The 27,670-nt window shown below is 42.3% G+C and overlaps 2 protein-coding genes across 20 annotated transcripts in view; both read left to right on the top strand.

The window, feature by feature from the left end:
* nrxn3b (neurexin 3b) overlaps window positions 1-14,045 on the top strand; it is a 221,780-nt gene extending 207,735 nt beyond the window's left edge. For 8 of the 11 annotated variants that reach the window (XM_086019781.1, XM_086019777.1, XM_086019779.1 and 5 more), the window contains one exon: window positions 11,503-14,045. In XM_086019781.1, the coding sequence (XP_085875907.1) occupies window positions 11,503-12,485 (983 nt within the window). In that variant the 3' untranslated portion in view covers window positions 12,486-14,045. Of the gene's footprint in view, window positions 1-8,546; window positions 9,143-11,502 lie in introns of all 11 variants that reach the window. The other 3 variants (XR_015084051.1, XR_015084052.1, XM_086019782.1) reach the window with 2 other exon arrangements.
* Window positions 14,046-21,563: 7,518 nt separating this feature from the next.
* LOC147127924 (uncharacterized) lies at window positions 21,564-27,215 on the top strand. 9 transcript variants are annotated; one of them, XM_086019887.1, is made up of 19 exons: window positions 21,564-21,915; window positions 21,987-22,165; window positions 22,237-22,415; window positions 22,933-23,013; window positions 23,257-23,315; window positions 23,426-23,946; window positions 24,014-24,137; window positions 24,214-24,266; window positions 24,357-24,669; window positions 24,735-24,775; window positions 24,868-24,987; window positions 25,085-25,227; window positions 25,310-25,795; window positions 25,977-26,166; window positions 26,256-26,318; window positions 26,407-26,474; window positions 26,577-26,615; window positions 26,696-26,765; window positions 26,832-27,215. In XM_086019887.1, exons 9-13 carry the CDS (start codon window positions 24,592-24,594, stop codon window positions 25,405-25,407), a joined length of 480 nt encoding a protein of 159 aa, XP_085876013.1. In that variant the 5' UTR covers window positions 21,564-21,915; window positions 21,987-22,165; window positions 22,237-22,415; window positions 22,933-23,013; window positions 23,257-23,315; window positions 23,426-23,946; window positions 24,014-24,137; window positions 24,214-24,266; window positions 24,357-24,591; the 3' UTR covers window positions 25,408-25,795; window positions 25,977-26,166; window positions 26,256-26,318; window positions 26,407-26,474; window positions 26,577-26,615; window positions 26,696-26,765; window positions 26,832-27,215. The 9 variants fall into 9 exon arrangements, 6 of the variants coding, with proteins under 6 accessions (XP_085876013.1, XP_085876017.1, XP_085876014.1 ...); XM_086019891.1 differs by having other exon boundaries at window positions 23,426-23,588; window positions 23,897-23,946; window positions 24,214-24,669; XR_015084070.1 differs by having other exon boundaries at window positions 24,211-24,266; window positions 24,630-24,775.
* The last annotated feature ends 455 nt before the right edge of the window (window positions 27,216-27,670 follow it).

Raw genomic sequence — 27,670 nt, forward strand, 5'->3', positions numbered from 1 at the left:
TATTTTTTATCTTTTGCTTCTGAGGAGCCTCTCCTCTTGGCATCATGTCCCATTAGAGCTTCAAGTGTAACTTAAAAAAGAAACTCTTGAACAAAAGCCACATTCTAAAACCTTTTCACACACGAATTTTGTAGGATTAAAAAAAATAATAATGAAGTTCAAGTGTTGGAAAAATAACAGGCTTGCCATTTACCATTTTGTTAGTTAATATTTAACAACCCCAATGCGTTCGTACTGCAATTATTCTCCTATAGGAAATAATGGTAATACAAATTATCTGCAGCAGAGTCAAACTATCACCGTCGTTCGAAGTAATATTCACATCGTAGACGCATAAAAATGCATAAATAATCCAATCTGCTCAGTCTTTATTATTAACTGTTCAGAACATTCCCGGTTCATTCAAAACGTGAACAAGATTGGTGGTCCGGTCTTCTTTGTCATCTCCCTGGTACTTTGCATACGCCTCAACATGTTTAGTTGAGTAATGACATCTGGTTTCGCAAGCCACTGTATGTCTCTGTACTGCAGCAGAAAAATCTAAATACTACTACTAGGTGTCCGCGACCCACCCAAAATATCCGCGACCCTCTTTTAGGTCCCGCCCCACCAGTTGACAATCACTGCTTTAGATGCTCACGGAACTGAAGTGTCATGAGATTTGCTGAGGTCTCTCTCACATGACACTTGTGCGCGTTGTTGTTCTCTGTGTGACAATTTTTTTTGCAAATTCCGATTTGTTAAAGCGTATCAGCTTTGAAACCATAGACAAAAAATAATCATTTTCTTTACAAAGATACTCCTTCAAAACAGCATTACTTCCTACTAAATTCTTGTGTGTGGTATTAAGTATCTATATTCAGAACTTTGTGTAGGGAAATTTAGTTTATATTCACATTGGCAGTCAAGTAAAGTCACCTGTGAATAAACTCTTACTGTACGGCCTGATTTACTAACATTGCAAATCGTGGGCGCTGAATTGTGTGTTCACTCCAACCGATTGCACATGCCGTTGGTGGTAACGTTCGAAATGACCAAAGATATTTTTGTAGTCGACTATAGTTGGTCAATGTACTCATTTACTGCCAGACATTTTCAGATCCTCTTTTACCCTAACGTTTGAAAAAAATTGGAAAAAAATATCAAGAAATTCCTGGGACTTTATGGCTATACTATGAAAAGACAAGTAATTCAGTCAATGGCAGTGAATGAGTTAAAGATGATGTCAGTGATAATTTTTCAACACAGTACAGCGGTGCCCAATCTTTCCTTGCTATATGGATCTGTTCCATGTGAAGTCATATTTTGATGGACCAGTATAGAAATAAACCAAAATTAATTATTAAAAATTCAACTATTCACTATTATTGATGTAGGTATAGAACAAAGTCCTCAGTTAAAAAAACAACTGGAAGATGAGGTGTATAAAACACGTGACTAGCGATTGGTTGACATCAAGATTTGAATGTTGACACGGAGTAGTCAAGTCAACTCGTTAACTATTCGGTTCAATTCCTACTTTGCGGGCGTACTACCTGTCTTTTATGAATATTGTAATCTTTTACTAAGATCCCAAATAGTGGGCGGTAATTGCGCGTTTATTTACACAAATACTGTTGGCATCACATGTAAAAAGTGATGGAGGGGGTTTTTCACTTTTGGTATTTTTTTTCACCGTGGAACATTTGGGAGTGCATTGCACGGACAAAATGACGTTGAAAGGGATGGAATTGGAAGTGTTAGTGGAAGACAGAAAGCAACCGCACCGGTAATTTTAGGGAAGCCAGCAACAGAGTAAAAGTCAGATTTCATTGAAGTAACTCGTCCCGACTCCGTGTCAACTGAAAGGAGTTTTGTCACAGGTGATATGGCGCGACTCCGTCTTGTGACTGAGTCTGTCCTTAGGTGCTCAGAAAGTGTCAAATTATATCACTGGACAGACGATATGTCGCAATCATTTTTGTCGACATGTTTACAAGAATAGGACACTTCTCCCAGCCGCGTCTCATTTCCTACATATCTGTTTTTTACGTGAAGTCATGTCTGCGCCCGTTTGCAAATCCTCAGTAAATCAGGCCCTTGAAATTAGGACTATTCCAACATTCAAGTTACACTTAGCTGCGGGGCCACGCTGGTCGCTGACATGATGGCGTGCTGATACTAATTTTGATCTCTCAGCATTGGGTGGAGAGGCAGCTTTACTTGCTAAAGTGCAAAATTAGCATCAAGCCCCCATGCCACCCACACTGATGCTTCAAAATGTATCCGTCCTCTTCCTGAGTTCCTCTTGCTGTGGGTGTGTCTCCTTTGACTGAGGATACATTTTGAGTTTGTTTGGAGAACAAAGATGCTTTCAGCATAGACACCGTGGTATGTAGCAGACTAACTGCAACAGAGCCTCTTCCTCCCTTACCTCCTCCTCCTATTCCTCCTCTCTTGTTTGTACCTCTGTTTCCTTTCGTTGGAGGTCTGCCTTACCTGAAACATTCTAATAGAGAACAGATATCCTCGAATTTCTGTGCGCATTGTCTCTCTTCCCTCCTCACTGTACACACACTCACACAAAAGCACACGTTTATTGATGCAGACAAGCACACAGTCACGCACTTGATCCGGCAGAGTTGGACAAACAATGTTAATTGAAAAGGAGTACTTCATTTGAGGAAGCTTGGGTTTGAACCGCTGCGCTACTCACTCGAATCACAACACAGCTTCATGCCGTTACTTTGTTTTTATCAACTTGGATCGTAATTGCATTGTTTTGAATTTTTGATTTATAATAAAGTTCTAGAATACAATCGTTTTCCCCCGCTTCTTCAATTACACAGATATTGTGACGTACCGTACATGTTTGTCTTCCATATACAGTATCTTTAAAGTGTATTCATCAGTTGTTCGGTTCCTATCACTAACGCGGTAGTAAAGTTAGATTTGCAGAACGCTTCTTGAACAGAATTAGACCGGGCAAACTACAGCCATTCCGAGACTTGAAAAGTCACATACGGAAAACAAAAATACGGAAAATGTCGTGTTATAGTCTCATGACACTATGGCTGTGTGTTTAATATTTTATCGTGACATTATTTCCCACCGTCATTGCAAACAACAACGGGAGTGGTTTCCTGACAGCCAACTCGAATTGCCATGACAATAACTGAGACGATGTTCTCCTTTTTGAAAGTTGATAAGCAAACCGGCTGACATTTTCAGACCGGCTCAATATGTCCAAAGTCATCTTTCCTAAAGTTGCGATCATTAACAACAGCACTCTGACTGATGCTGTTGTTTTTTTTGCGGGTTTTTTTTTCCTGGAGTCGCTCTTTTTTTTGTCATCCCGGCTTTGGAAAAATAATACTTTAAACCCCAAACCCAAGTTTTCTCAAATGTGTAGTGTGAATATGACATGGTAGCCTCCCCTCATATACAATAGTGGCTCACATACAGTACACACTCATATGTACCCGGACTGTACATTTCATCATGTTGACACAGAAATTCATATCCTCATTCCTTGACCCACTTCCAGTCGTATGCAGTTGCATGACATGATGTTCAATTTCCGTTCTGTTTTACGTTTGCTTTGGTCTTTGTCCTGCGATGCACATGTGAACATCTTTTGTGTTGATTAAGGCCCAATAGGGTCTCTTTTAATTTTTATTTTTTTTCATTGTTTTTGCTTTGCTTTGGCGGGTTGGTTTAAGTAGTAAGGGATGCGACTGGGGCAATTTTTTTTGTTGTTGTTGTTGTACCGTTGTTGTTGGTTTTTTTTTTGTTTTCTTTTGGTCTTTCTCATCATCCGCCGTCCATCCTCCAAGCAAGGATAGAGCCGCTCCTCCTCCCGTTTTTGCCTCATCTTGTGCCGCATGAACTTTTGGTGGTTGGAAAATACAAAGTTCTCCTCCTCATCCAGTTTGTGTTGATTTATGATTTTGTGCCATATGGCTTCGAAAACAAACGCGTCCCCCCACCCCCACCCCATTTTCAAACGTAGGGAAATGAAAGGCAACAAAATCTTTTATTGCCATCATCGTTTTGTTTTGCCTAATGCGGGCGACCCCATTCTGTCTGAAGAAAGTTGTGTCTGAAAGAATGACTCCCCTCCCACCTCCGTCCACACTCACCCATCTTCCTTTTGTCCCGCCTCTCTGCATATATTGTTTGAATGCAGATGGCATAAAAAGACTTTTATTGCTACAAAGTATATCTGTTTTTCTATTCTATCTGTTGCTCCAAGTAGAAGGCATTTGTGGCATGTACCCCGTATTGGACCGCAGTGCAGCTCCAGAAACTAACAAATAACCCCCCCCCCCCCCTCCTCGCTACATGCCCCTGCTTCAGCATGTATATGATTGGCCTCCATTGTCGGTGCCGCTACTTCTCCGTCACCCGTGACTGTCCGCTAACCCCCCCCCCCTCCCCCCAACCCACCAAGCAGGCTCGTGCAGCATGTCGTGCGTTTTCAGGGGGGCACAGCGGCAGGCCTGTTCCTCCCTTTGAGATGTCTTGAGTTTATGCTTGAACTTGTTGTCTCTGTCATAGTGTCTGTCCTGTCTGCTGTGTGCGGGTGTCTTATGGTTATGTTGTCTGTCTTTTGTAAAAATTGTTCGACCCTTATCCTTTATCCCATGCGGGTTCCACAAGAGAGCAAACAAGGAGATTTGTGCCCCCATGACAAATAGTGAGCACAACATAAAACAACCAAGAAAATAACAAATATCGCTGGATGCTGAATTTAATTGTTTTAAAATGTGTAATAGCTCTGTAGTTACATTAATAAAAAAGGGGTGTGTTGGGCTGTCCAAGTAAAAGCGTCAACTTTGGAGATTAATTAAAATGTTATAAAGTGTTAAAATAAAAATTAACTCAGTTAACTCGGTTTTATTTACTTCCTGTGGCAGCCAATCTCTGCTCACTTTGCAGCCAAAACTTAGAGAGTCACTGGCACAGGGGCAGACTTTAACGTAGTTTTACTTGTTCGACGGCTCATTAGAGAAATCATTTGTGCACCTTGCAAAGATAAATTCAAATACCATATTAGTTGCACGTCTTTGGATTATTGTTCAACTGTTGTATTTTATAGTAAAATAATAATATTTAAGGATCAAATAAAGCTATTAGAGCAATCTTTGAATTGAACTATACTTATCCCCCCCACATTCATTCCAAGATGTTACTCAGCTTTGTAGAAAATTGTAGTTGAAAAATGCGATTAATCGCGATCAACTATAGAAAATTTCGCGATTAATTCGTTAAAAACATTTAATCACTTGACAGCACGTGTATATATATATATATATATATATATATATATATATATATATATATATATATATATATATATATATATATATATATATATATACTACTTTGTCACAAGGGTTTACACAAGCTGAACTTTTTCAGTGTGTAATAATATCAACCAATGGTCAGCATTTGTCAGCAGTCACTTTTTCAAGGTGATTTTGAAGGCACCAATATAATCTTCAGCCTGTCCTTTTACGGACATCTGGTAATCAGCCTGCTACATGTGGGAGGTGAATGAATGTGCTTCAGCAGGTCTCTGGGCACAATGCACACATCCACAATAGGATTTCAAGTCCTCAAATTACTGACTCTTTCACAATTTTCAGGGTTGAAATCCCATTGACTTGGTTAGTGCTGGCGCTCCAGCTTTCAGCTTTCATGGCGTGCACACGTGGTAAAATCCCTTACCCGCGGTCAGGATTCATCTCCATTTGGACGGCTCAGCAAATGCAGGATAGACACGGGAATGGGGTCTCGGGAAGAAAGTGGAGAGAAGTGCCATTCAACACATTTCTGCATCTGCGACCTTTAAACTGCTGAGGCTGTCAGTCAATCAAGATTGCAGACTTATTTACTTAATACCGTTTTCAGAGGCCTGTAGGTACTGTGTATGAGAATTTTTTTTTCTCCAAGGGTGATGTGAAAAGGCCTGTAAACATTCAGTCTGTGAAATGCTCTTGCTCTGGCAAATGATCAGCTACTCTTAAGGATTATTCCTTTCTTACTGGTAAAAGCGCCAGTGCTGAGATTGTATCCCCTCGCGTCTCTCTTTTCAAAAAGAGAAGCAGCTGTGTGTCGAGTGAAATGGAGAATTGCAGTATTTACGTCGACGCTGACTTTTCATCCGTCCAATCGCATCCATCTGGACAAGCGCGGAACACAAACAAAATTTGGATAGGCAAGCAAAGCGCCGTGTTTACCAGGAAGATGTGAAATGCTTGTGCAGGAGCTTAGCCAGGATTAAAGTGTTTACCAAAACATCAAGGTCCTCTGCACCTATTTGAAGCCCTTTTGACTACGGCGGCTTTCTTGCTCGCAAACGTTTTATGGATTGAAAACAAAGCAAACAGAGTGCGAACACTGCCAAGTAAACAAGGGCAGCGCGAGATAAATTTTGCCTTGAACAGTCACTTTTGCCGCTTTTGCAGCACTGGCTTAGCTGTACGCGCCTCAGTTAGGGGCGGTTGCGTTTGCATTTTAAAACGGTGCCAAGGGAAACTGAGAAAAGCACCACATTGGGCGTATGAGTCGTAACGTGACATGCTAATGCTAATATCAAACAGTGGAGGAGCATGACAGATTAGTGTATTGCAGGAGACAAGAAAGCCAAATCTGCTGCGGCAAATTGGCCATAATAATGCAGCATCCAGAGCTAAGGTAACATTAGCATGTGTTTATTTTTCTAGCCACTCAAATATTACAAGGAAGTGATAATCTGGGTGACCAACAGTAGCACACATCACATGGTATCTCCTTGGCTCACTTGGAACCCCAGCTGACCAGCTACTATTTTATTCAGTACTACTTTTAATATTAGCGCGTAGCACCTGGTTTCATAAATGGAATAGCGTCAACAGTGGGAGGAGCTGAGCAGGTCAGATTATGTGCAGTGGAAAAGTCATTGCTCTCTCGTTGATGGATTTATTTAAAAGGACAGGAAAGGATCAGTATTACCAAAAATTGGAATGTAAAGGCAGTTTTCTCTCACGTGGTCGCTATTTGCTTGTCAGCCAATTTTCGAGATCTGAAAGAGAACCCAGGCTTGAATTCGTTTCTTTGTATAACCGTAATCAGTTAATATTACACATCTTTACCTACCTTGATGTGCAAAGATGAGTGGTAAAAGCTCAACATTCTAGTCCAATAATATCCATAATCGGTTTATTATTCAAATGTATTGAATTTGAGAGCACGATCAGTGTTCGTTTCACTCGCATGCTAATGTTGCTAAAGCTAAACGAGAGCCGTCGCGGTTGTTTGCTATACGCGACGTGATATTTTTGATTAAAAAAAAATAAACAAAATGTTAGCCTTATAGCCAGTCTTGCCTCAGAAACATTGAAAGGAAAATGTCATGTTAGCGTTACCATCTCGCAGAGGATGTCGTGAAACCTCGACACAAATCTCAAACCCTCCACGTAGTCTGCTCTTGTGGAACTCATTACCTAAACTGTTTATCTGTCAGACGAAGGCTGTTGGTTGCTCACCAATGAATAATTATCAGTCTACGTGTGCCCTTTGCTGGGCTATAGGACAAAATGTTGGGTCTACATCACGTGGTGGTGGTGTTGAATTGCTCCCTTCCTTTGCCTGTGAAACCATCCTGCAGCCCTTGGTGACAGGCACCCATTCCCCCCCGCCCCCCCCCCTGTCAAGCCACTCCCCCTACATCACCCCAGCTTGTTGTAGTGGTATTATGTTATCTTACTCTCCCTAAATGCAACTTACTTAAGCATGCATTAACCCAACGTCTAATAGTGGAATTAAAAAAAAAAAAAAAAAAACATAAATAGAAATTTCCCTCTCCTTTCTGACGTACATCCAGACTGCACGCCCTGTCCTGTGTTTAAAATACTAACAAGAGAAATGTATTTGATTAACTAATAATACAAATGTTTATTATTAGTTAAAGGAAGGTGGTGACACTTTACCTACCTAAACTGTCCCTCCTCTCTCTTAATGTCTGCCTCAGTGTGTGCTTTCTGGTTGTTCATCTTTGGTATAGTGTGACAAATTTAATGCCTTTCTTCCTTGCTAATCTGTTTATTTTTTTTATTTTTTTTTTTGTCCTTAGGACACATATATGTTCCCAAGCATATATGTGCACCTCTGTTGTTTCTTTCTGAAAATGTAAAGATTTGAAATATCTGATAATTTGCTAAGAATGACTACTGACAATGTTTTACTGAGATTGTTTTCCCAATTTAGACTGAAGCTTGCTCTTTTCTCTGTGAATCCGTGACAAAAGAGGAGAGTTTGAAATTGGAAACGGACGCACGGAGAAAAAAAAAGCGACGCGCAAACTGCAAAGTGTTTAAATGCTGATCTCTACTATTTTCCTGCCACTTGGTGCCTATCTGAGATTGAAATTGGAATGTAATGACTTGGTGGCTTCGGTGCATGGCAAAGAAGTTGCAGCTTAGGGTTTGTAAAACTGTCAGTGTTGAGAGTGCTGTTCTCTTTTGTAGATGGGCATGTACTATTATGCTCATTGTTTGTATATCCCCATCCCTTCCTTACAGCCAAAAGCTCTAATGCCGCCCGACCGCTTCGTGCCGCCTTTACATGGACATGGCAACTGATGTACACGTTCACCCCCATCTTTATCATTTCCTTCCTAGTATGTTCATAGGTCCCACCCCCCGTCCGTCTCACACCCCCCACCCACTCCAAAATCTTTTAATGTAGGGATTCTAAGATATGTACAGTCATCCTTTTGTTCATAGCTAATGAACAAGTTAGCGAGAATCGAAGAAGGAAAAAAAAAAAAGAAATCTGATCTAATGAGGCTGTACATGTTCATTGAAATTAACTATAAAGGAATTAAGTGTAGATAAAGGATTTTTATACAAAAGATCTTTAAGAATATATCTAAAAAAAATACATATATATATCCTGAAGAGAATGGTGACAATTATTTTTCATGTCATGATGTGTGGATGTGTATGTGTTGTTGCCTCCCTGTACCATCCTGTCGAAAAAGACAAATATATAGAAAATAACCCGAAAGTGTTCACAAGTAATCTTCATATAACTTGTCCAAAGGCATTCTTGCACAACTTTCTTTTGTAAACTTTTTTTTTTCTTCCTGCCAAAATCATGCGGGCAATTTGTTGATGTAAGTTGACAAAACCGATGGTATGCTTTCTTCCTTTCCAAACTGTCTTTTGTAGGCTTCTATGATTTATTATTTTCTTTGTCGTTGTTGTTTCTCTCGTTCCGAGCTGACTTTTTTTTTTCTCTTCTTAATTATTACTGATCCCTTTCTGGATAGCTCTATCTGTGGCTTTTACTTTGTGAATGTTTGAACAATGTTTGCTCTAACTAAACTTTTTTTGCAATGCCTTCATTTTTTTTTTTTTTTTTTTATTTTATTTAATTTTAGTTTATGTTTTGTTTCTTTGCTCCATTTCTGTTGCCTTCTTCTTTTTTTTTCTTCTCCACATTGCTGTTCCATAAGGTTTGCATCTCTTTCTAGTGCCCTGTTTGTGAGCCTTTGCAATTTACAAACAAGCCACTTTGGCAAGAGGATGAGTAGCTTCAATGCACATCTGAATGTTTTAGGATTTAACCTTTTTACGAGGAAAGAAATAAGTACATTGGAACCTCCTGAGGTCGAAAACATTTCCTTCTGGCGTGCTGGTTATGAGTATGGAAAATAATCATTCCCCTTGGGAATAGTCACATTCAGTTCCAGGGTGAAACCATCACCATGATAAAACATTTATTATCCATTCTGGCAGTGTTTGCATAAGATTTTAACATGCTACTTAATCATGCATGCTAAATGACCAGATGCGTGCGTCAGGTTTGCGACGTCAGAGTGACAAGGAAACATTCAGATGTCATTGAACTGCCGTATGACTTTGTGCCATTGAGGTAACTGTAGGAGTCAAAAGGCAGGAGAGGCCAGGGCAAAGAGGGGAGCCCACCAATATGGAGGAAGGAGGGAAAAAGTTTGACTTTTCATCATAAAGTTTTTTGGTTTTTTTTTAGATGTGACACAGTGTCCATTTCTGTTTTTTTAAGTGGCATGTATCATTTATGTATAGACAAAAACCCAAGCAACTTTTTATATGTTGTTTTGACAGTATTTGGCTCGATTAACATCTTCAGGAAATGAAACAAGCCTCTTAAAGGGTTTTATTTAGGCATCTCCTTCAAAAAGATACCACTATTTGTATGGCACTTTGTTCGATGGCTTTTTTTTTTAGATTAATGGCAAACTGAGCCAATCCTCCCACTTGTCAATTAATTGGAAAATGTAATTGTAGAAGCAAGCAGTGCAAAGAGAGAGCAATAACTACAATCTTTATTTTATTTCCGTGTGGGCAAGAAGAAATCTAAAATAGAAACCCATCGACTGATTAAGACCAGAGAAAGCAAACTGGAGGTGTGACAGTGATTAGATTTCTTGTACGTGTAAAAAAAAAAAAAAAAAAAATACATGTTGTTAATTATAGTCACTAAGCACTTTTTCAGTTCAGCACCAGTTTGAAAAGTTGGATGGCTTCACCATGTAGTATAATTAACAAACGTCATTTTTTTTGTTTTGTTTTTTTAACAGTTTGGATTAAAGTAGTATAGCGACCAATCATGGCTCAGCTTCAGAAAACAGGCGAGCCGTGATTGATTGATACCAGAGCCCTAAGCAACTGTGATGTCATTTTCAGTCGACAGAAGGGACAAAATGGCCGCCCCCTGAGATGGGGGATTTTGCTACTTAACTCATACTCCACAAACGCAATATTAACTCATTCACTGCCAGACATTTTCAGACCCTCTTTTACGCTAATGTTTGAAAAATCTTGAAAAAAATATGAATACGTTCCTAGCATCGAATGGCCGGTCTGTGAAAAGACAAGTAAATTCGTCAATGGCAGTGAATGACTTCATCCGTGCTTAGCCACATATTCTTCCCTCTTAATAGTGCACAGGGAATTTGTTCACAACGTTCAAATTGTACCCGGTCCCATTAATCACTTAAGAGACTGTTTATGTTCCTTGATAGGTGCTGCTGTTTTGGTTTGCAAAAGTGGGCTCAGCCATTCAGCTCTTTGAATGATTACAAAACAGCCATAAATTGAAAAAAAGACAGGATTAGTTTCTATGTGCATGTTTCACTTTAATAATTGACAAGTGACCGAGAGGAGAGTCCAGTTGTGAGGAAAGTTACAGACGCCCGTTTGTTGCGGCTCACCCTCGTGCATCCCTTCAAGCCTTTTGATGCAACCCGTACCTTACTAATGGCTGTTCCTTTGACTATGGCTCTTGTTTGGTTCCATTTTTTTTTTTTCCTTTAGTTTGCACTGCTACTGTCTTTTCTGTTTCCAGATGTCTTTAGATTGTGGGTATGATTTCATTTCTTGCCTATGTCGAGCTTTGCATTTAGCGTTCATCTGTTCTTTTGTCGCTTCTCGGACGCTCGCAGTCTTTCTGCCACCTGACGCGTGTCTCTTTCTCTCTGTGGCTTTCCAGGAGGGGAGCTAGTCATCCCCATCTTAGTGGAGGATCCCATAGACATCCCTTCTGTCTCCACCCGCTCTTCTTTCATCTCCCTCCCCCCGACCCTCCACCCCCTCCTCACCATTATCGAGACCACCAAAGAATCCTTGGCCATGGCCACTGAGGCGGGGCTACCTTGCTTGTCGGACCGAGGCGGCGATGATTGTGATGATGGTGGTGATGATGATGGTGGTGATGATGATGGCGCGGTGATTTCGGGGTTTGGCTCTGGCGAAGCGTTCGAATCTAGCCTGCCCCCGACTGACGATGAAGATTTTGACAACACCTTCTCCCTGGTAACAGATAAGATCTTGACCACATCAACCTATGAAGGCGGCTACAAAGCCCTCGCACCCAAGTGGGAGGCCAAGGACTTGAGGCCTAGCAAAGCCTCCGAGGCAGGTAGGACTACACCCACCTTGCCTCTACCCAACCCCCGGGGCACGCCGGCTGCGGCGGCCCCCTCGGCCGCACTTCCCAAGCTGCCCGCTGGGAAAATGAACAACCGCGAGGTCAAACCCCCGCAGCCGGACATAGTCCTGCTGCCCCTCCCCACATCCTTCGATCCGGACGGCACCAAGCCGCGGGGTCCTTACATCACCTCGCCCATGCTGCGCACGGTGCCCGCCGCCTTACCCACGGTGCCCGGCGTGGTGCGGCGAGTGCCGCCGGGGGCCTCGGAGGTCATACGGGAATCGAGCAGCACCACGGGCATGGTGGTGGGCATCGTCTCGGCCGCCGCCCTCTGCATCCTCATCCTCCTCTACGCCATGTACAAATACAGAAACAGGGACGAGGGGTCCTACCAGGTGGACGAGACGCGCAACTACATCAGCAACTCGGCGCAAACCAACGGCGCCGTGGTGAAAGAAAAAACGCCCGGCGGCGGCGGCGGCGCCAAAAGCGGCGCCGCCAACAAGAGACCCAAAGACAAGGACAAGGAATATTATGTATAGAAATCAAGTCATTTCCAAACAACAAAGAGAACAAACTGTTAGAAACAAATATAGAAACATTTTGACAGTACCATATTGGCAACTGTGATCTCTTTTGAACTCGACACTTTGTGAGTCGCTGGAACATTTCCACCCCAAAAAAAAAAAAAATTAATTAAAAAAAAAAAAAAAAGCAACAAAGAGACTTGACATGCGAAAGCACACTTAGTATTGCGAGAGTTCTGGAAAGACAATGCGCATCTTTCACTGGGACTCCACGTGGATCTTTTCGAAGGAGTTCCAGCTGGAAAAAAAACATCACTCCGGCATCCACATGACCGCGAGTAACTGTCCGAGGTTTGCGTGCGCGCGCGCGCGCGTTTGATCCGTCGGAGTACTGACGACCCCCGACCTTGTCCGTTGTAACCTTGTAAAATACGATCACTGTCATTCGGGCCATTCGGAGTGTGCATGTGAGGCGTTACGTGATTGGCGCTGGCATCTAATGTGGGGGAGGGACCTCAAGGAACAGCGGTTGTCGGGAAGACGCAGTTTGGGTTTGAGGTTACGTAGCTCTCATGGACGTGGTGGAAGTACAAAAATGTCTTTTGTTTGTTTATTTATTTATTTATTGATTTTTTTTATTTCATTAATGTCGGCCTTGTTTGTGGAAAGATGGCAGCGCACAACACTGTGACCACCCAGTAGGATGTGATCCGTCGGTGCATCTCTCTCCCCTTCCTGTCTCCTTGATCGCTGACTGGAAAACTTCAGGGAGGGAAGCCATTGTTATTGCTCATATTTTTTGAAATACTGAAGTCATTATTAGCTGAAATTATGTTAAATATATCGCTGATGAATTTGTCCAAAAAAAAGTAAATTTTATATTTTATTACTGCTGTTCTTTGCTGGTGAATTTAATGTTTTTTTTGTTTTTTTTTCGTTCATTTGGTTTAAATTCCCTACTGTAGCAACAGAGTGAAAATGATCTTTTGCCACCACTGCCTGGAGAAAAAAAAGGCTCAAAAACGTTTTGTTTTTGTTTGTTTTTTTTTGTCAAATATTGGATAAGACAACTTGTCTGACTTGGTTTTTCTCTTAGTGGATTTTTGACTGTGCTGAAACTGTCACTGCGTGGACTAACTGTTTTGATGATTTTCATGTTCTGTATGTATTTATTTATTTCTGGGGTTTTTTTTTAGCATAAATTCAAAAAGGATAAAAAGAGGAATCAAATCGAGATCATGATGATTTTATTCAGACGTGTTTGGAGAAGCATTGCCAGCACCTTGGCTTTCAGTTTCATTCCTTCCTTGGTTCTTAACTGTGACGCCATTCTTTTTGTCGACTCGGTATTTTGTATTTGATTTGTTTTCTTTTATTGTTGTAGCTTAATTTCATGTCTTGTTTCTATGATGTTAAATATTTTTATTTGTCATTCCATTATTTGCTGAACTTCTCTATTCTCATTCATTTTCAACTATTTCACTATTTTTTTTTTTTTTTTTTTTTGTGTTACACTTGACTCTGCTCCTTTGACTCCGAACCCTGAAATTAAAAAAAAAAAATGTTGTTCCCAAACTTTTTCGATTGTCTGTGCACCTGTGACTGTGTCATTCTAGCGGGGAGACGGAGATGTGCTGATATCGTCTCCGCTAGCGACTATTCACCAAAACACAATTTCTCAACCACTTTCCAACACTTCAATGATTTCCTTTTCGACCAAACGGCAGTCGCATTTCCATATAAATGAAATGTGTAGCTGAGTAGCTATCATTTACCTATAGATGATTATGTAAATGTATACGCCGTTCATCCATGAAGAAAGAGGAAAAAGAGACGGGGCGAGAATAACATTTACTGGAGGCTCCACACCAGTAGCGGACCAGTAACCTATGGGAGTGCTCATATGAGCTTTTTACATGTTTCATTTTATGTCCAAATGGCCCGATATAGACCTTGTCATTAACTTGCAAGAAGCCCATTATTGGATTATATCAGTGTGGCTCTCACCAGCTCGCGTTATGACTTCATGTTTAGCTCCTTCATTCTGCCCCAGGCCATGGCAACAAGGAGGTCATACAGTTTTCATTAAAGAAACAGTGACATTTCGACTTGATTCCTGAAAACGCTGGTCGACCGGTTCCGATTTTTGGGAAAGGATGAATGGAAGGGACCAAGGGAAATTGGATTCATTTGTTCCAGCTTCAAAGTGTCACCACAATAAAGCGTTGACTAATCGTACGGGCAATTGTTAGCTAATGTCAGACAAGTGCATACATTCATCCAATTTAGAGACTTCAGGTCAGCTTTGGAAGCATTTTTTTCGGATTGTGGGAGGAAAATCACACAAGCAAGGGGAAAACTTCCAAACTCCACACAGCCAAGATTTAGAGCAGATGACATTATGGGTATTTTAAAGTCGAAGTCAACTCCGAAATTTTCTTTACAATATGTTGTATGCGGCCCCACTAGTCAAAACATGGCATTTTGATTCCAATTGCCTTTGGGGAATATAAGTTAAGAAGCAAAATCCGCCTGTTTTTATCCATGTCGGGGGCGGCCATTTTCTCACTTTCTATCAACTGAAAATGTCATCACAGTTGAGCTTGATGTCATTTTCAGTCGACAGCAAGTGACAAAATGGCCGCCGTCTGAGATGGATGAAAACCTGTGGATTTTGCTGCTTGCACAAACACAACATTAATCAGAATAGCAAGTTTAGGCTAGTGGTGCTGCATAGAACATTTAATTGTAAACAACATTTTGGGATTGACTTCCACTTTAAAAGTATATCCAAGACAATTGTTTAGCCTAGCTTTTAACTTAGCTTTTTGGGTTTAGTAGATTTGACCTCGTATTACCTCATAGTCATCCTCTTACTTCCGTTAAGTTTTTTCAAATCTGATTGTGTTTGATCTTCTTAGCTTTCATTGTATAAATCATTCAGGCTTTTTATTTTCAAACTTCATTTTGTGTTTTTACGCTGGTATTATGGTAAGATAGTGCTTTCTTATTTCACTTCCATGTTTCGCTTCCTTTTTTTTCCCCTTCATTTCAGTTTATTCTCTTCAATTTAATCGCTGTGTGTGTGTGCATGGCGAGATGACTAAAATCAAACTAGCGGTTTTCTTTACCAGTATCGATGTTAAACATGACATGGAAGGTGTCCTGGCTGGTCCACCATTGCAATGACAGAGATGCATTTCTCCTTATGACAAGATATCAAAATGTGTTTAGGTCAAATAGCCATGTTTTTGTTTAAAAGCTTGCACTGCTCTCGTGCAAAGTGATTACTAATTGAAAACGTCATTAACAAACACAATAACAAAAAAAATTGTTGACAAAAATGTTTATTTTCGCCGATGTTTTTGCAGCATAGCACCATCTACTGCTGAAGAGGACTTAATCGTTTTTTGGGGGTTTTTTTGCCTTAAGTATCGATGGCTGGTATCGGCAGCCTCCATGAGTGCCCGATACCTTAAAATTAGGCCTGTATCAGCCTGGTACTAATACCTGTTATGATTAATAATGATTAATCCATTGGCGATAATATATAGACATCGTCACCTGATTTATGGTGAGTTTCTCTGATATTTGTGGTGATTATGGGTGATTTTTGTCATCTAAAATATACAAAGAGCAAACGTCATTTATTTAATCATGTTTCAGTTTATGTCTCGTTATCTTAGCAGTCAACTCTGAACTCAATTCATGAATCAAGTGTGTGCAGTCGGATAAAAAAAAGCCCACATCAACGAAACATTGATAACATGATTCATCGGGGTGGTTCAAATGAATCCCGGCTTGTGCGGACTGAAGAAAAGCAACACCGGATAACTGCTGATTGGGTAAAAGTGTGAATATTAAGTTTAAGGTATTTAAAGTAAGGAGTTTCACTTAGGGTGCTAATAATTATAGTCTGACTACATCAACACCACCACTCAAGGACACGAAATCAAAGGGGGTTGTAATTGACTAAAATGCCAAATTCATAATCATCTATCAAAAAAAGGGCAAGTGTTTTCGTTATGTCGCCTTTAAATGGTCTCTAAGTGAACTAATGATTCTGCCATAGCCACCTTCTGTGTTAATGTGGCAACTCGAATTTGCAATTGTGCACCCAGGCAAGTGGCCAAATAACTTGGGATGGAGTTAGAACACTTTTTGCAGCCATTAACCAAATTTAGTGCAGCAGAAGGAATGTGACAATCGGCTTCACCTCAAAACCATTTTCTTATTCTGATGGTGATACTTACGGACGAAAGTTCCTCTCTGACAATATTGTTGAGCAGTGAGAACAAGAATCTAGTCTATCTTCATTCAAGGAGGTGAATTTGGTGTCAGAGCTTCCATGTGAGCCGATAGAGTGTAGAAGACGAATCAAAGCGCAGGTGAGGTGAAAGAGACAGATTTAGTTGTTAGAGCCGCGGAGTTCAAAATACGACCGAGACCTGTTTGATAACGCCGATACTGACTGTTGACCAGTTCGGGATGTGCCTCCACTCTTGCCTAAAGTCAAATGGGATCGCCTCCAAGCCCAACCTTCAACTCCAATGAGGTATGGTAAATGGTTGGATATACACAACCGACCACGTCTGAACAAATTATGAGCAGATGTAAGCTCAACGAGGCACAAAGAGCCAGTGATGCTTGTTCTCGATAGCGCCAAATGAAATGGTACGTGGAGGCGTTAACAAGAGTAGTATATTAAATGACAGGAGTGGGTGATCACTTACAGTTTAGACCGTTCATTTGCAGTGCAGTTAAACGGAGGGGGGGGGGGAAAAATGACGGTGACCTTTTAAGTGTGGGAGGTTTATGGAGCTAAAAAACAGAATTGTCTAGCATAGACTCTTGCGAAACTCCAGTTAGCACTCCCTAACCTTAGCATACGCCTAAATTTAGCTCAATATTCAAACGAGTGATCTCATTTTTGTACTTAGGTTTTGAGTTTGCTGGTCATGTTATCAGGAGCTGTTGTTCCACTTCATACCAAATACAATTAATTAACAGCAAATTAATCATTACATGACTATGTGCAGTATATATATTGTTCTCAAACAATTATACGCTCTTATTCGGCTGGAATATTTAATTCATCGACTTATACTGTACATTTATGTTCTGTCGCAGTGTAGGATGTGTTTCCTCTACATGTCTCTACATTTTCTCGCGCCTCAGAGACACTGAAGCAAATCATCTGTGAAGGGGATGGTGATAAGCTTGGACCGGTAAAGTATGAGCCGAGTGACCTGATACAGCAGCAATATGGAAGATGGAGACGTGCAGTGTATTTCAACTAATGGGCCTGCATAGAACATAGTCTGGAAAAAAATATGTTTGGGTTGGCTTCCCCTTTAAATGATCTTAAAAGTGAAAAACATTGAATATTTGGTGGCGTAACGCTAACTTGCTGCATCAAGCCTGCGACCCACTGACTTCACCAGACTGTTGCATTCTTCATTTGAAATGCTTTTCCAGGTCTTTGCTGCGAGCCTCTTTTAGTTCTTGTTCGTTTCTGGGATTGGTTTGTCAGTCTCCTCTATTGGGTTAAGGTCCAGTGATTGCCTTGGCCAACACTTAATTTGCTTTGGGGGGCACATCAAATGATGTGGTGGGCCGGATTTGAAAAGTACAGACTGAAATGTAGCCTATTTAGGTTTAGCTTCAGGTAGATTTAGTGTCAGTTATATACAATAGCTGTTTGTTAGCTCGGCACAGCAAAATGTCTTTTGTTCTTTTTTTTTTAAACTTAGTGCTAATATTGAGAATAGGAAAACAAATCACGTTGTGTTGCATGTTATTAACAGCTAGGTAGCATTTGCGCCACTTTTATGCTATCAAAACCGCATGTTCCTATAACTTTGCTCATGCTAACAGAGTAATGAAAGATTCTTAATTAGTGAATGAAAATAACTGGAAAAAAAATACACTTTTATTTTTATTATTTATTTATTTTTTTCAGCTTAGCCTAGCCAGAGGCAGGTGTTTTTTTTAGGCTGACACAAGATCGCATTGACTCCAACTTTGTAGGATAAAAAGTTGCCCGAAACTAAAATCATTCGGTACGAATATCAGAAAAATCTGCTAATAACAGAGTATTTGTACCTTCTCAATTTCCACCAGTGACCCCCCGCGCTACCCAAATGTGGTGTCAAAACTAGTGTGTGGCATGTGTATGCGTGTTACATGTACAACCAAGGGACCTGGCCCTGCGTGACAATGTGAGTAGATCCAGTGAGTATTCCATTGAAGCAGCAAGATCCCCGCAGCACCAGCAGCAGCAGCAGCAGCAGCTTTGCTCCCCCCAGGGTACCAACACAGCCCACAAGCTGGTCCCAGGCCTGCCTGTGCACCCCAGATGGGACACAAGGCTAGATGAATTGTGGGAGTGAAGGAAGGGAAGTTGGAGATTTGTTTCATCGGCCCACGCAGGGGCGTTGCTTGGCATAAAGCTCTACTGGGGCACAGGCCCCTTAATACGGTGGTCTGCAACAACCGATCCAAAGTCCAGTACCAGTCTGCGGACCAAAAAAGAAAGGAAAAACGCACAAATTCTGTAGTGGAAAGAATTTTAATCTCCAGCTCTGAAAAAATGACCATGTATAGCAAGGAGTTGTTTTTTGGGGGGAAAAAACGACCAGTAATTTTCTTTTTTTGGGGGGGGATGACCATGTATATAGTAAGGGTTTTTTGGGGGTAAAAAAACAACCAGGTATATAGTAAGCTGTTTTTGGGGAAAAAAACAACCATGTGGAGTAAGGCATTTTTGGGGGGGAAAAAACGACCATGGATAATGAAAAAACCGACATGTATAGTAAGGCGTTTTTGGGGAAACAAATATGACCATGTATAGTGAAAAAACGACCATGTATACTAAGGCGTTTTTGGGTGAAAAAAAATGACCATGTATAGTAAGGCTATAGTAGGGCGTTTGTATGCGAAAAAAACAACCATGTATAGTAAGGCTATAGTAAGGTGTATTTTTGCAAAAAACATGTATAGTAAGGCGTTTTTTGTGAAAAAAAAGACCATGTATTGTAAGGCTGTAGCAAGGCGTTTTTGGGGGGAAAAAAATAATCATGTATGATAATTAAAGGGACACTTGGGTGAGCTTAACATTGGCACTTATATAATAGATTTGCATGTAAAAATGGCATTAGTACTAAAATGCCCACCTCAAAAGATTCTGTAGTGATTTAAGGTCTTTTTTGTGATTAGGTTTAGGACAAATTTCCCCGCCCCAAAAAGGGGCTTGGCTTATGTTATGTTTTCGTTCCCAGCGGTCTACTTCACGCGAGGAAGGCATGCTTGGTAATATTGTTCGCTTTGTCAGTTCTGTTGTCTAAAACGGTGACCGATCGCCACCAAAATGCAAAGGCACATTACTACACTTGTCCATTTCAATCTGTGAACGTATAAAAGTGTTCTGCACAATAGTTTGGATTTATTGACATAAAACATGATCTCATCATGATCACCTCCACAAATTCAAAAATACCGTGGCGGTTGCTCCTCCACTTTCACAAGCTGAAGCGGACAAGAGCATGAATGCGCACACAAACCCCGACTGGTTATATTTCGGACATTTCGCGACGCTAAACTCGTGTCTCAGGAGGGAGAGAGACGCGGCTTGCAGCAGCAGCAGGCAGATTGGACCCCCCCGCTTCCCTCCCTGGTTAAAGGTAGGATTGGGACAGGGAATAGCAACAACTAGCTTCAGGCCATTAAAACAAAAGGCGTTAGCACAACAACATTAGCTACTGTCCGCCCAGCGTGTGGAGGTGAAGGTGAGCCTGTGTCTTCATGTTGCCTCGCAAAAAATCGCGCGCGGTGTCCCTGCTTTTTGCTTGCAGCCCCCTTCTGCCCGAGTGAAGCGGCTTGAGAGTGACAAAAGCCCTCATCGAACAGCGAACGAAAAGTTCCAGCGAGGCTGACTGCACAGCCGAGAGTATGGCCGCATTGGAATGTGCCATTTCGGCTGTTACCTTCCAAATTGGACGGCGCATTGTAAGACGAAAATCTGGGGCATTCCTTATCCAAATAAATGTGCACGTCTCATTTCCACTTCAGTCTCTGTGTAAATATCCTGACTTGTGTTTAATGCCTCGCCCGTCCAAACCGTGATCAGCAAAGAAGCAGTGTTTTTTTTTTGTTTTTTTTGTTTTTTTAAGCAAAGGAGCAGTGTGCTCTGGTTCCAGCCTATGTGCCTCTGCTGACTTCCACATTTCCTCATTCTCATATCAATCAGCCACGGAGAGGTTAATCCTTTTGATATGTTGAAGTGGGCATTAGTAGAGATGTCCACATAAATTTTGGTGCCAATCGATCGCCATTTTTGGACGTTATAAGCAGTGAAAGTACATTGATTTCCAATGGAGATTTTGGAATCGGTTCATCCCGTGACTCCGGCCGAACAAGGATAGAACGGTAGGGGGCGCGGCCATTCTGCTCATTAACAAGGGGCGTTATTCATAGAGTCACTTATTAACTAATTTCTCCCAAATTTATTGATAAAATAGAAAATGACAACTCTTTTCATTTTCCTGATCAAAAAATGTATAAAATGAACTTGTTAGTGAAAACGTGGCCATCCCGGCTCCACCGTCCCATTAAGTGAATCACATGTCATAAAGTAAGGCAACCTGGCTTTCATGCCACAACGCTACATCGTCTTCAGGCGTAACATTGTCGCCACCTCCTGGTCAATAGGAGAAATGCAGTCGGTGCCAACTTCCGGGAATCCAAAATAAATAGCCAAAAAATTGCCATTTGTGTCCCGCGCTATATTCGCTGTAGAAATAAAAATCGAACATCAAACTGGGTCCGTGTACCTTACGTTAATTCTATTTTTTATTGTGAAACGCAAATCAAGAAACACATTTAGGGTTGTATTTTCAATTTTCATTTTTGAAACAAAAAGAGGATATTCATTTTAACGCCCCTTTTAAAAATAAACTACAACATATGTGGAGTTTTCTGGAAAGGGCTCGAATTTCCATATTTCCAGTTTCAATATTAAATGTTCAATTTTTACGCTTTTCAGCCGTTGGTTCGCGCTGCAGGAAGCACGGGAAGTAGTGTAGTAGCCACTAGCTTCGCTTTCAGAGCGAGAAAGGAAGGAGAAAGGGCTTGGAATCGTTGATTTTACAACGTCAAAACAGTAACTCCCTTGGGCCACAAGAGGGCGTGCAGGGTTAGTGCATGCAATGAGTCTCAACCATAACAACCATCTCGCCCTGACTTCAAATAGTTTTTAGTCATCATGACGCGTCACCAGGTGGCGCTAGTGTGCAAAGTGCCGATCAACAAACAGACGAAGAAGGCTGGCTTCCATTGGTGCACGTGACGTGAGGCGGTGATTTGGAACAGGTGTGCATAACGGCATTCGTCGAGTGCAGCGCACAGGTGCGGCAAGATGGCGACCGGCCGCTTGGCGTTTTCTCGGGTAAGTGAGCACACGAGGAAATGTTTGTCTTTTTTTGGCCGTTTCTCACAATGCCATTTTGTTTGTTGCAGGATTTGCACACTTGAGGCACGCAACTTCGTTTGAACAAGCAGAAACAAAAGATTGGCATGGATTGGTGCACGTGACGTGAGGCCTGCTGGTGATTTGGAACAGGTGTGCAGAACGGCATTCGTCGAGTGCAGCGCACAGGTGCGGCAAGATGGCGACCGGCCGCTTGGCGTTTTCTCGGGTAAGTGAGCACACGAGGAAATGTTTGTCTTTTTTTGGCCGTTTCTCACAATGCCATTTTGTTTGTTGCAGGATTTGCACACTTGAGGCACGCAACTTCGTTTGAACAAGCAGAAACAAAAGATTGGCATGGATTGGTGCACGTGACGTGAGGCCTGCCGGTGATTTGGAACAGGTGTGCAGAAGGGGAATCGTCGAGTGCAGTGCACGGTTGCGGCAAGATGGCGCCCGACTGCTTGGCGTTTTCTCACGTAAGTGAGCACACGAGCAAATATTTGTCATTTTTTGGCCGTTTGGCCAATGACATTTTGTTTGTTGAAGGATTTGCACACTTGAGGCACGCAACAGCGTTTGAGGTTTGAGCACAGCAATGTCAATTCACTTCCCTTTGCTTGATTTAGCACATTGTCCTCTGTTTGTTTTGCCATGATTTCAAATTATTTTGGTTTGTTTTAATGCTGGCCAGCATTTTTTTTTTTGTTTTGTTTCATTGTTGTCAATGACAATGCCTTCGTACTCTGCAATTGAACTGTAATGTTACTTGTTTAACTCATTGTGTGGGGGTTTTATTGAATATGGTGCACTTTATTTCAGGTGGTATGAATGTTTTGCAAACTTGTGAATGTGGTGTACCCCTTCACGCCAATTGTCACGAATTTTCATTTAAACCCTTTCCGCTCCAAATGGTAAAAAAAAATCCAGACTGTATTCTTCCGCTGCCGGTTAAAAAAAAAAAAAAAACCCTTTTGCAAGCATTCATTTCTCCAGTTTCCTGTCGGAGGGGACACTTCATCCGATTTGGACTGCAAAGCCTCATGCCATGCTGTAATTTTGGACTGCAAACCTGAGGTAAGTTGTGCTAAAAAGAAAACATGAATGGTCTTAATATGTACCTGTGCCGATGACAAGTATCTTTCAATACATTTCACGTATTCGTTTGGATGCTAATTCACTGTCGTCAACCACAATGTATTTTCGGCAGCAAAATCTCACATGTATTTTCTCTCGAAACCGTCGCTTTAGCTAGTATCTGTAATTATTACAACATTCGCATGTTCTGTTATAAATGTAATTTCTGTTGATTGTTTGCAGAACTAAATATGAAGGCAGGGCTCCTTCAATACAAAGCAAGCAGGTGGACCTCAGACCAGGTGAAAATAATTGTGTAAAGTTTCAGCTTGTTTGACATTTATGGATGGAACAGTGTACAAGTTGATTCCGTCTTGTTTAAACTGATTTCTTTTTTTTTGTTTTGTTTTAGTCCAATTGGAAGGGGACAGACTGTCCAAATGTGCAACCTTCATCGATGCCTCAACAGAAACTGTTTTGTGAGCTGAAGTGACATGTTCACTGTCTACACTGAAACGTTGCTCCAACTGAGTGGGAGGAAAAGCTTTTTTTTTTTCTTTTTTCTTCAAACAAATGTAAGCGTCAAGGAGCTAATGTGCAGTGTGGTGGTTTTAGGGTGCACTCAGTCATAGTGATCAACACTAAAACTTCTTTGACACCCGGCCGTGAGGAAGAAGCGCTTCCCCCATGAAATGGAGTCTCGTGTTGTTTTGATTAACATTGTGCAACACCGCATTGTGTGAAATGTTGGTTGGCTAGATGGCGAGTTTTGTATTTCCTTTATCTTTTTTGTACGTTTACTCTGAACATGCAAGTTGAGTTTGTTTCCAAACCTGTAATTGTTGTACTGTACCCTGCGTTTTCTTGTGGGTTATGTTGCAAGGCGGCGTTGGAGTGGGATGAGCGAGAGGCACCAAGATCCACCAGACGAGGGTGAGAAAACCAACAAAGACACAAATGACATGCGTGTGAGGTGCCAAATATATATTTCAAATTGCAGTGTGAAGAAGCTGCTTGGGACGGGAAACACCAAAGACAACGAGAGCAGTGTGAAGACCAGAAATGCACAAAAGCAGCTTTGTCGGGTCAACGAGGAGCCTGATGAATGGAAAAGCTGGGCAGAGGTAACAAAGCACATGGCAATTTGATAAGCAAGGGGCACAACTACAACGTTCGGGTTTTTTTTTTTTGGGGTAGCAGGGCCCGGATGAAGAAGAGGAGCAGTTCCACAAATGAAGCATCAAGCGGCACACGTGAGTATGATCTGTCCAAGGGTCGCCTGTAAATGTTGAACAGGAGGGGGCAGAGTAGTGAGCTTTGTGGTTTGCCTTGGTTGCGCGTAGGTTGGGAGCGTTTTTGCTGTTGCCGGTTGATCGATCTCAGAAAGGTCTGATGGACAATGTTTTCCAGTCGATGGTGGGACACGTGTCTGTAAGGTTGATTGCTCTTTGGCAAGGAATCTTGGAGTTGGTCAGCTAGTTGTTTGGCTTGTCTGGATCCATAGCAGCTTTTTGTTTGAGGAGGTCGATTGGAAAGCTGGCATGTACAGCGTAGGCAGGCTTTGTACGAGTCTGAAAAATGTTACGTGCATTACTAAATATGAAAGTGTGTTTCAGGGTTGGGGAGGTGAGCGGAAACCAGAGGCTCTGGACCCAGGGTAAGGAGTACCTCGACAAATGAAGTGACCGTACATAACCAATATTTGTTTTCTTCCTTTTTGCGGCTGTGGCTGGCGGACGAGTCGGATTGGTTCAAAAGTCGGGTAAGGAAAGCCGACAAATGCCATTCAATCACGCAAGTGTCGGGCTAAGCAATGTGGACCAAACGTGCCCGTTTTTGTTTTTGGCCCAACAGCAGGGCATCGTACTCGCCGGCCGACTGTCCAGTTGAGTCGCGGCTAAGCCCCAGTCGCCACCTACGACTGCCGGAGCGCCTTCGTCCGCGCCGACTTCGACCTTCAGCAGATCTTCGGCTGTGCGAGTCATGTCTTTGCTTGTTTTGCTTCATATTTTTCCCTTTCAGTCGGATTTACCCAACTAAACCCCCCACCCCCCTTGTTGATGTCTTGCAGGATAGCAGTGGAGTGGGACGGCCCGAGAGGCAGCAAGAATGGCCGGACGAGGGAAATCGTGCGCAGCACGCAACGAATAGCGGCTTATGCATTTTGCAGGCTGGGCGATGAGCCGGATGGGACAAAAAGACGCACGAGTGAGGGTAACAGGCTAAGTTGACGCTTCAATCAAATAAGCAAGTGACATACTACTATGCTAATCTGTTTTATTTGACGATTCTGCAGCCGTAATCGGGACAAAGTCTGAGGCGCACCACTTCCCCGAGAGGCGTCGCTCTGGACTCTTCTGCGTCGACAGACCCAGCAAGCCAGCCATGTCATGAGGAAAAACGGCTTCCCTGAAGGAGTCTGCCTGTCGTGTTGAAATCTTGTGAAATGCTGTTTGAGTTGACATTGTGTGAACTGTTTCCGCCTGCTCATCCGGGAAGGGGTTCCGTCCTCCGTCTGTGCTCACTTCACGAGGTGGTGGTGTCACGAACCTTGGTCCACTGTGGGTTTGCTTGAAGGGCTCCACGAATGCACTTGACTTGTCGTTGCAGAATGGAGAAGGAGCCGCTCGGGACGGAGCCCACCGCGTCCGACCGCGGCAGCGTACAAGTGCAAATGTGTGGCAATATCATGGCAATGAGCACAAGTGTCATGTTGTGCGTCGGTGCTTCTTTTGCAGGCTGGAAGAGGAGCCGGATGGAAGGAAAGGCCCTGCCCGCAAAGGTAACAACACACGTGGCAAAGAAAAACAAGTGGCACAACTACAATGTTGTTGTTGAGCTCAGACAGAGCGATTGAACACATAAAATCAAGAAAAGGCCCAAAAGTCATGGGTCCTACCTGTCCTCCTCGTCCAACCTCATTTCCCTCTGTGTTCACTTCCTGCATGTTGTGGGATGAACAGAGAGTCGGGTACCAGGCGGCATCCGACAGACGAGGGCAAGCCGCAAAGGAGACGTTGCATTCCAAGACGCAACTGACGCTCCCCGTTTGGTTCTGATGCTTTTGCCGTGTGGATTCTGCAGCGAGTGTCTTGGACAAGATCGGAGCTGATGCGTTTCCACTCAGGAAATGGAGTCTCATTTTGTCTTGAGGTAACATCGTAGAATACCACATTGTGTGAAATGCTGCCCACTTGGAAGGGGATTGGTCCCTCACTACAAATGCGCTTGACTTGTTGCAGGGTGGAGAAGGAGCCAGATGGGTCAAAAGTCAGCTTCGTGTGTCCGCCTCTCGTCAGCCAGTGGTGAGCCTGCAGTTGACGCGAACCTTCATAAGATTTTTGGCCATGTTTAGTTGTCGTATGATTAATATTTCCCCCCCCTTCTGCTTAGGGTGTCTGCTTGTGATGTCCAACTACAGTATCACCGCTGTTTCAGCAGCGGGGTGCAGAAACTATTAGGTATGAGAGTCACCTGGGAGAACCACAACAGGGTCAGAAGTATGTGTCAAAATCAAAGTGACTGTCCCAAAAGTAATACTGTTCGTTTATGTGCTTGTTTAGCAACGGTGGAAGAGGAGCCGGGTGCAAGGCTGGACCAAGGTAACAAAACGCATGGCAAATATAGAAGCAAGTGGCACACAATGCCTTAACCCCCGCCTCCCCCCCCCTTCTCTTCGCAGGGCTCAGAAGGCCATTGATGTGATGAAAAAGAGGAACGAAGGCTTCAAGATGAACAGTTCGGCTCTTGAGGTGAGTATCAAAGTCGTACACGTTAACATGGATGTCAAGGCCTGTTACGTTCTTTCTTCTTGGTAGCGTTCCCCAACGAGAGGTGCAGACACTACGGTGCTCGGAGGGCAAAGCGTCAACAATAGGGAGAGTATTTTTTTTCTTTTTTCCCTTCCTCCACTTGGTGTGTTTGTCTCCTCTCTGTCACTAACTCACTGGGTGTGCACTGATTAACACTAACAGCATTTTGTACTGAGCCGTGTGTCAAGGCAACAATGATTTGTTGGAGTAACTTATTCTCTGAAATATTGTTTTGACATGTTTGTATTTTCTTTTGTCTGAAGCGACATGTAAAGCTTCCTTTCTGTGTGTTCTGAAAGTGCTTTTGTACTTGAATTAAAATTGTGAATTGGATGAGCTATCTCATTTTAGAGCGGTCTAACAATGTGTCAATAAATCTTCTTGTGTGTCTGTTGTCTGTCATTCTTTTTATCAATGCAGTCTGGTTTTGGCGCATTCAGGAGACTGCGTTTCCACTGACCCTCAACCCTCTCTGCCAATTGAGCTGAAGTCAGTAAATGAGTTTGGAGCGATGAAATGTAAAATCTGGGATGGTAATTATCGCATGTTTCGTTGAACGTAATTGTAATTCATAGAAAATACGTTGCCAAGCAGCTGCCTCCCAATCTTTTCACCCCAACCACAGGTCCACAACCTCCTGTGTATAGAAAAAAAAAGACCATGTAAAGTGTTTGGGGTGGGGGACAATGTATAGTACGGTGTTTTTTGGGGGGCGAAAAGGCCACATATGTTTTCTTGGGGGTGAAAAAAGACAACAATGTATCGTAAGGCTATAGTAAGGTGTTTTTTTTTGCAGAAAAATAGAGGTAAGGGTATATATAGTAAGGCGTTTTTATTTTGAAACA

The sequence above is a fragment of the Filicampus tigris genome, chromosome 20, assembly GCF_054856515.1.
Source record: "Filicampus tigris isolate MCC_2025a chromosome 20, RoL_Ftig_1.0, whole genome shotgun sequence".
Lineage (NCBI taxonomy): Eukaryota > Metazoa > Chordata > Actinopteri > Syngnathiformes > Syngnathidae > Filicampus > Filicampus tigris.

Excerpts from the sequence above, each read along its gene's own strand:
- LOC147127924 (XM_086019888.1), top strand. The coding sequence starts at position 24,592 with ATGTTACGTGCATTACTAAATATGAAAGTGTGTTTCAGGGTTGGGGAG. Across the intron at positions 24,776-24,867 it reads CGGATTGGTTCAAAAGTCGG|CAGGGCATCGTACTCGCCGG; the intron begins GTAAGGAAAGCC and ends TTGGCCCAACAG. Across the intron at positions 25,228-25,309 it reads AAAAAGACGCACGAGTGAGG|CCGTAATCGGGACAAAGTCT; the intron begins GTAACAGGCTAA and ends ACGATTCTGCAG.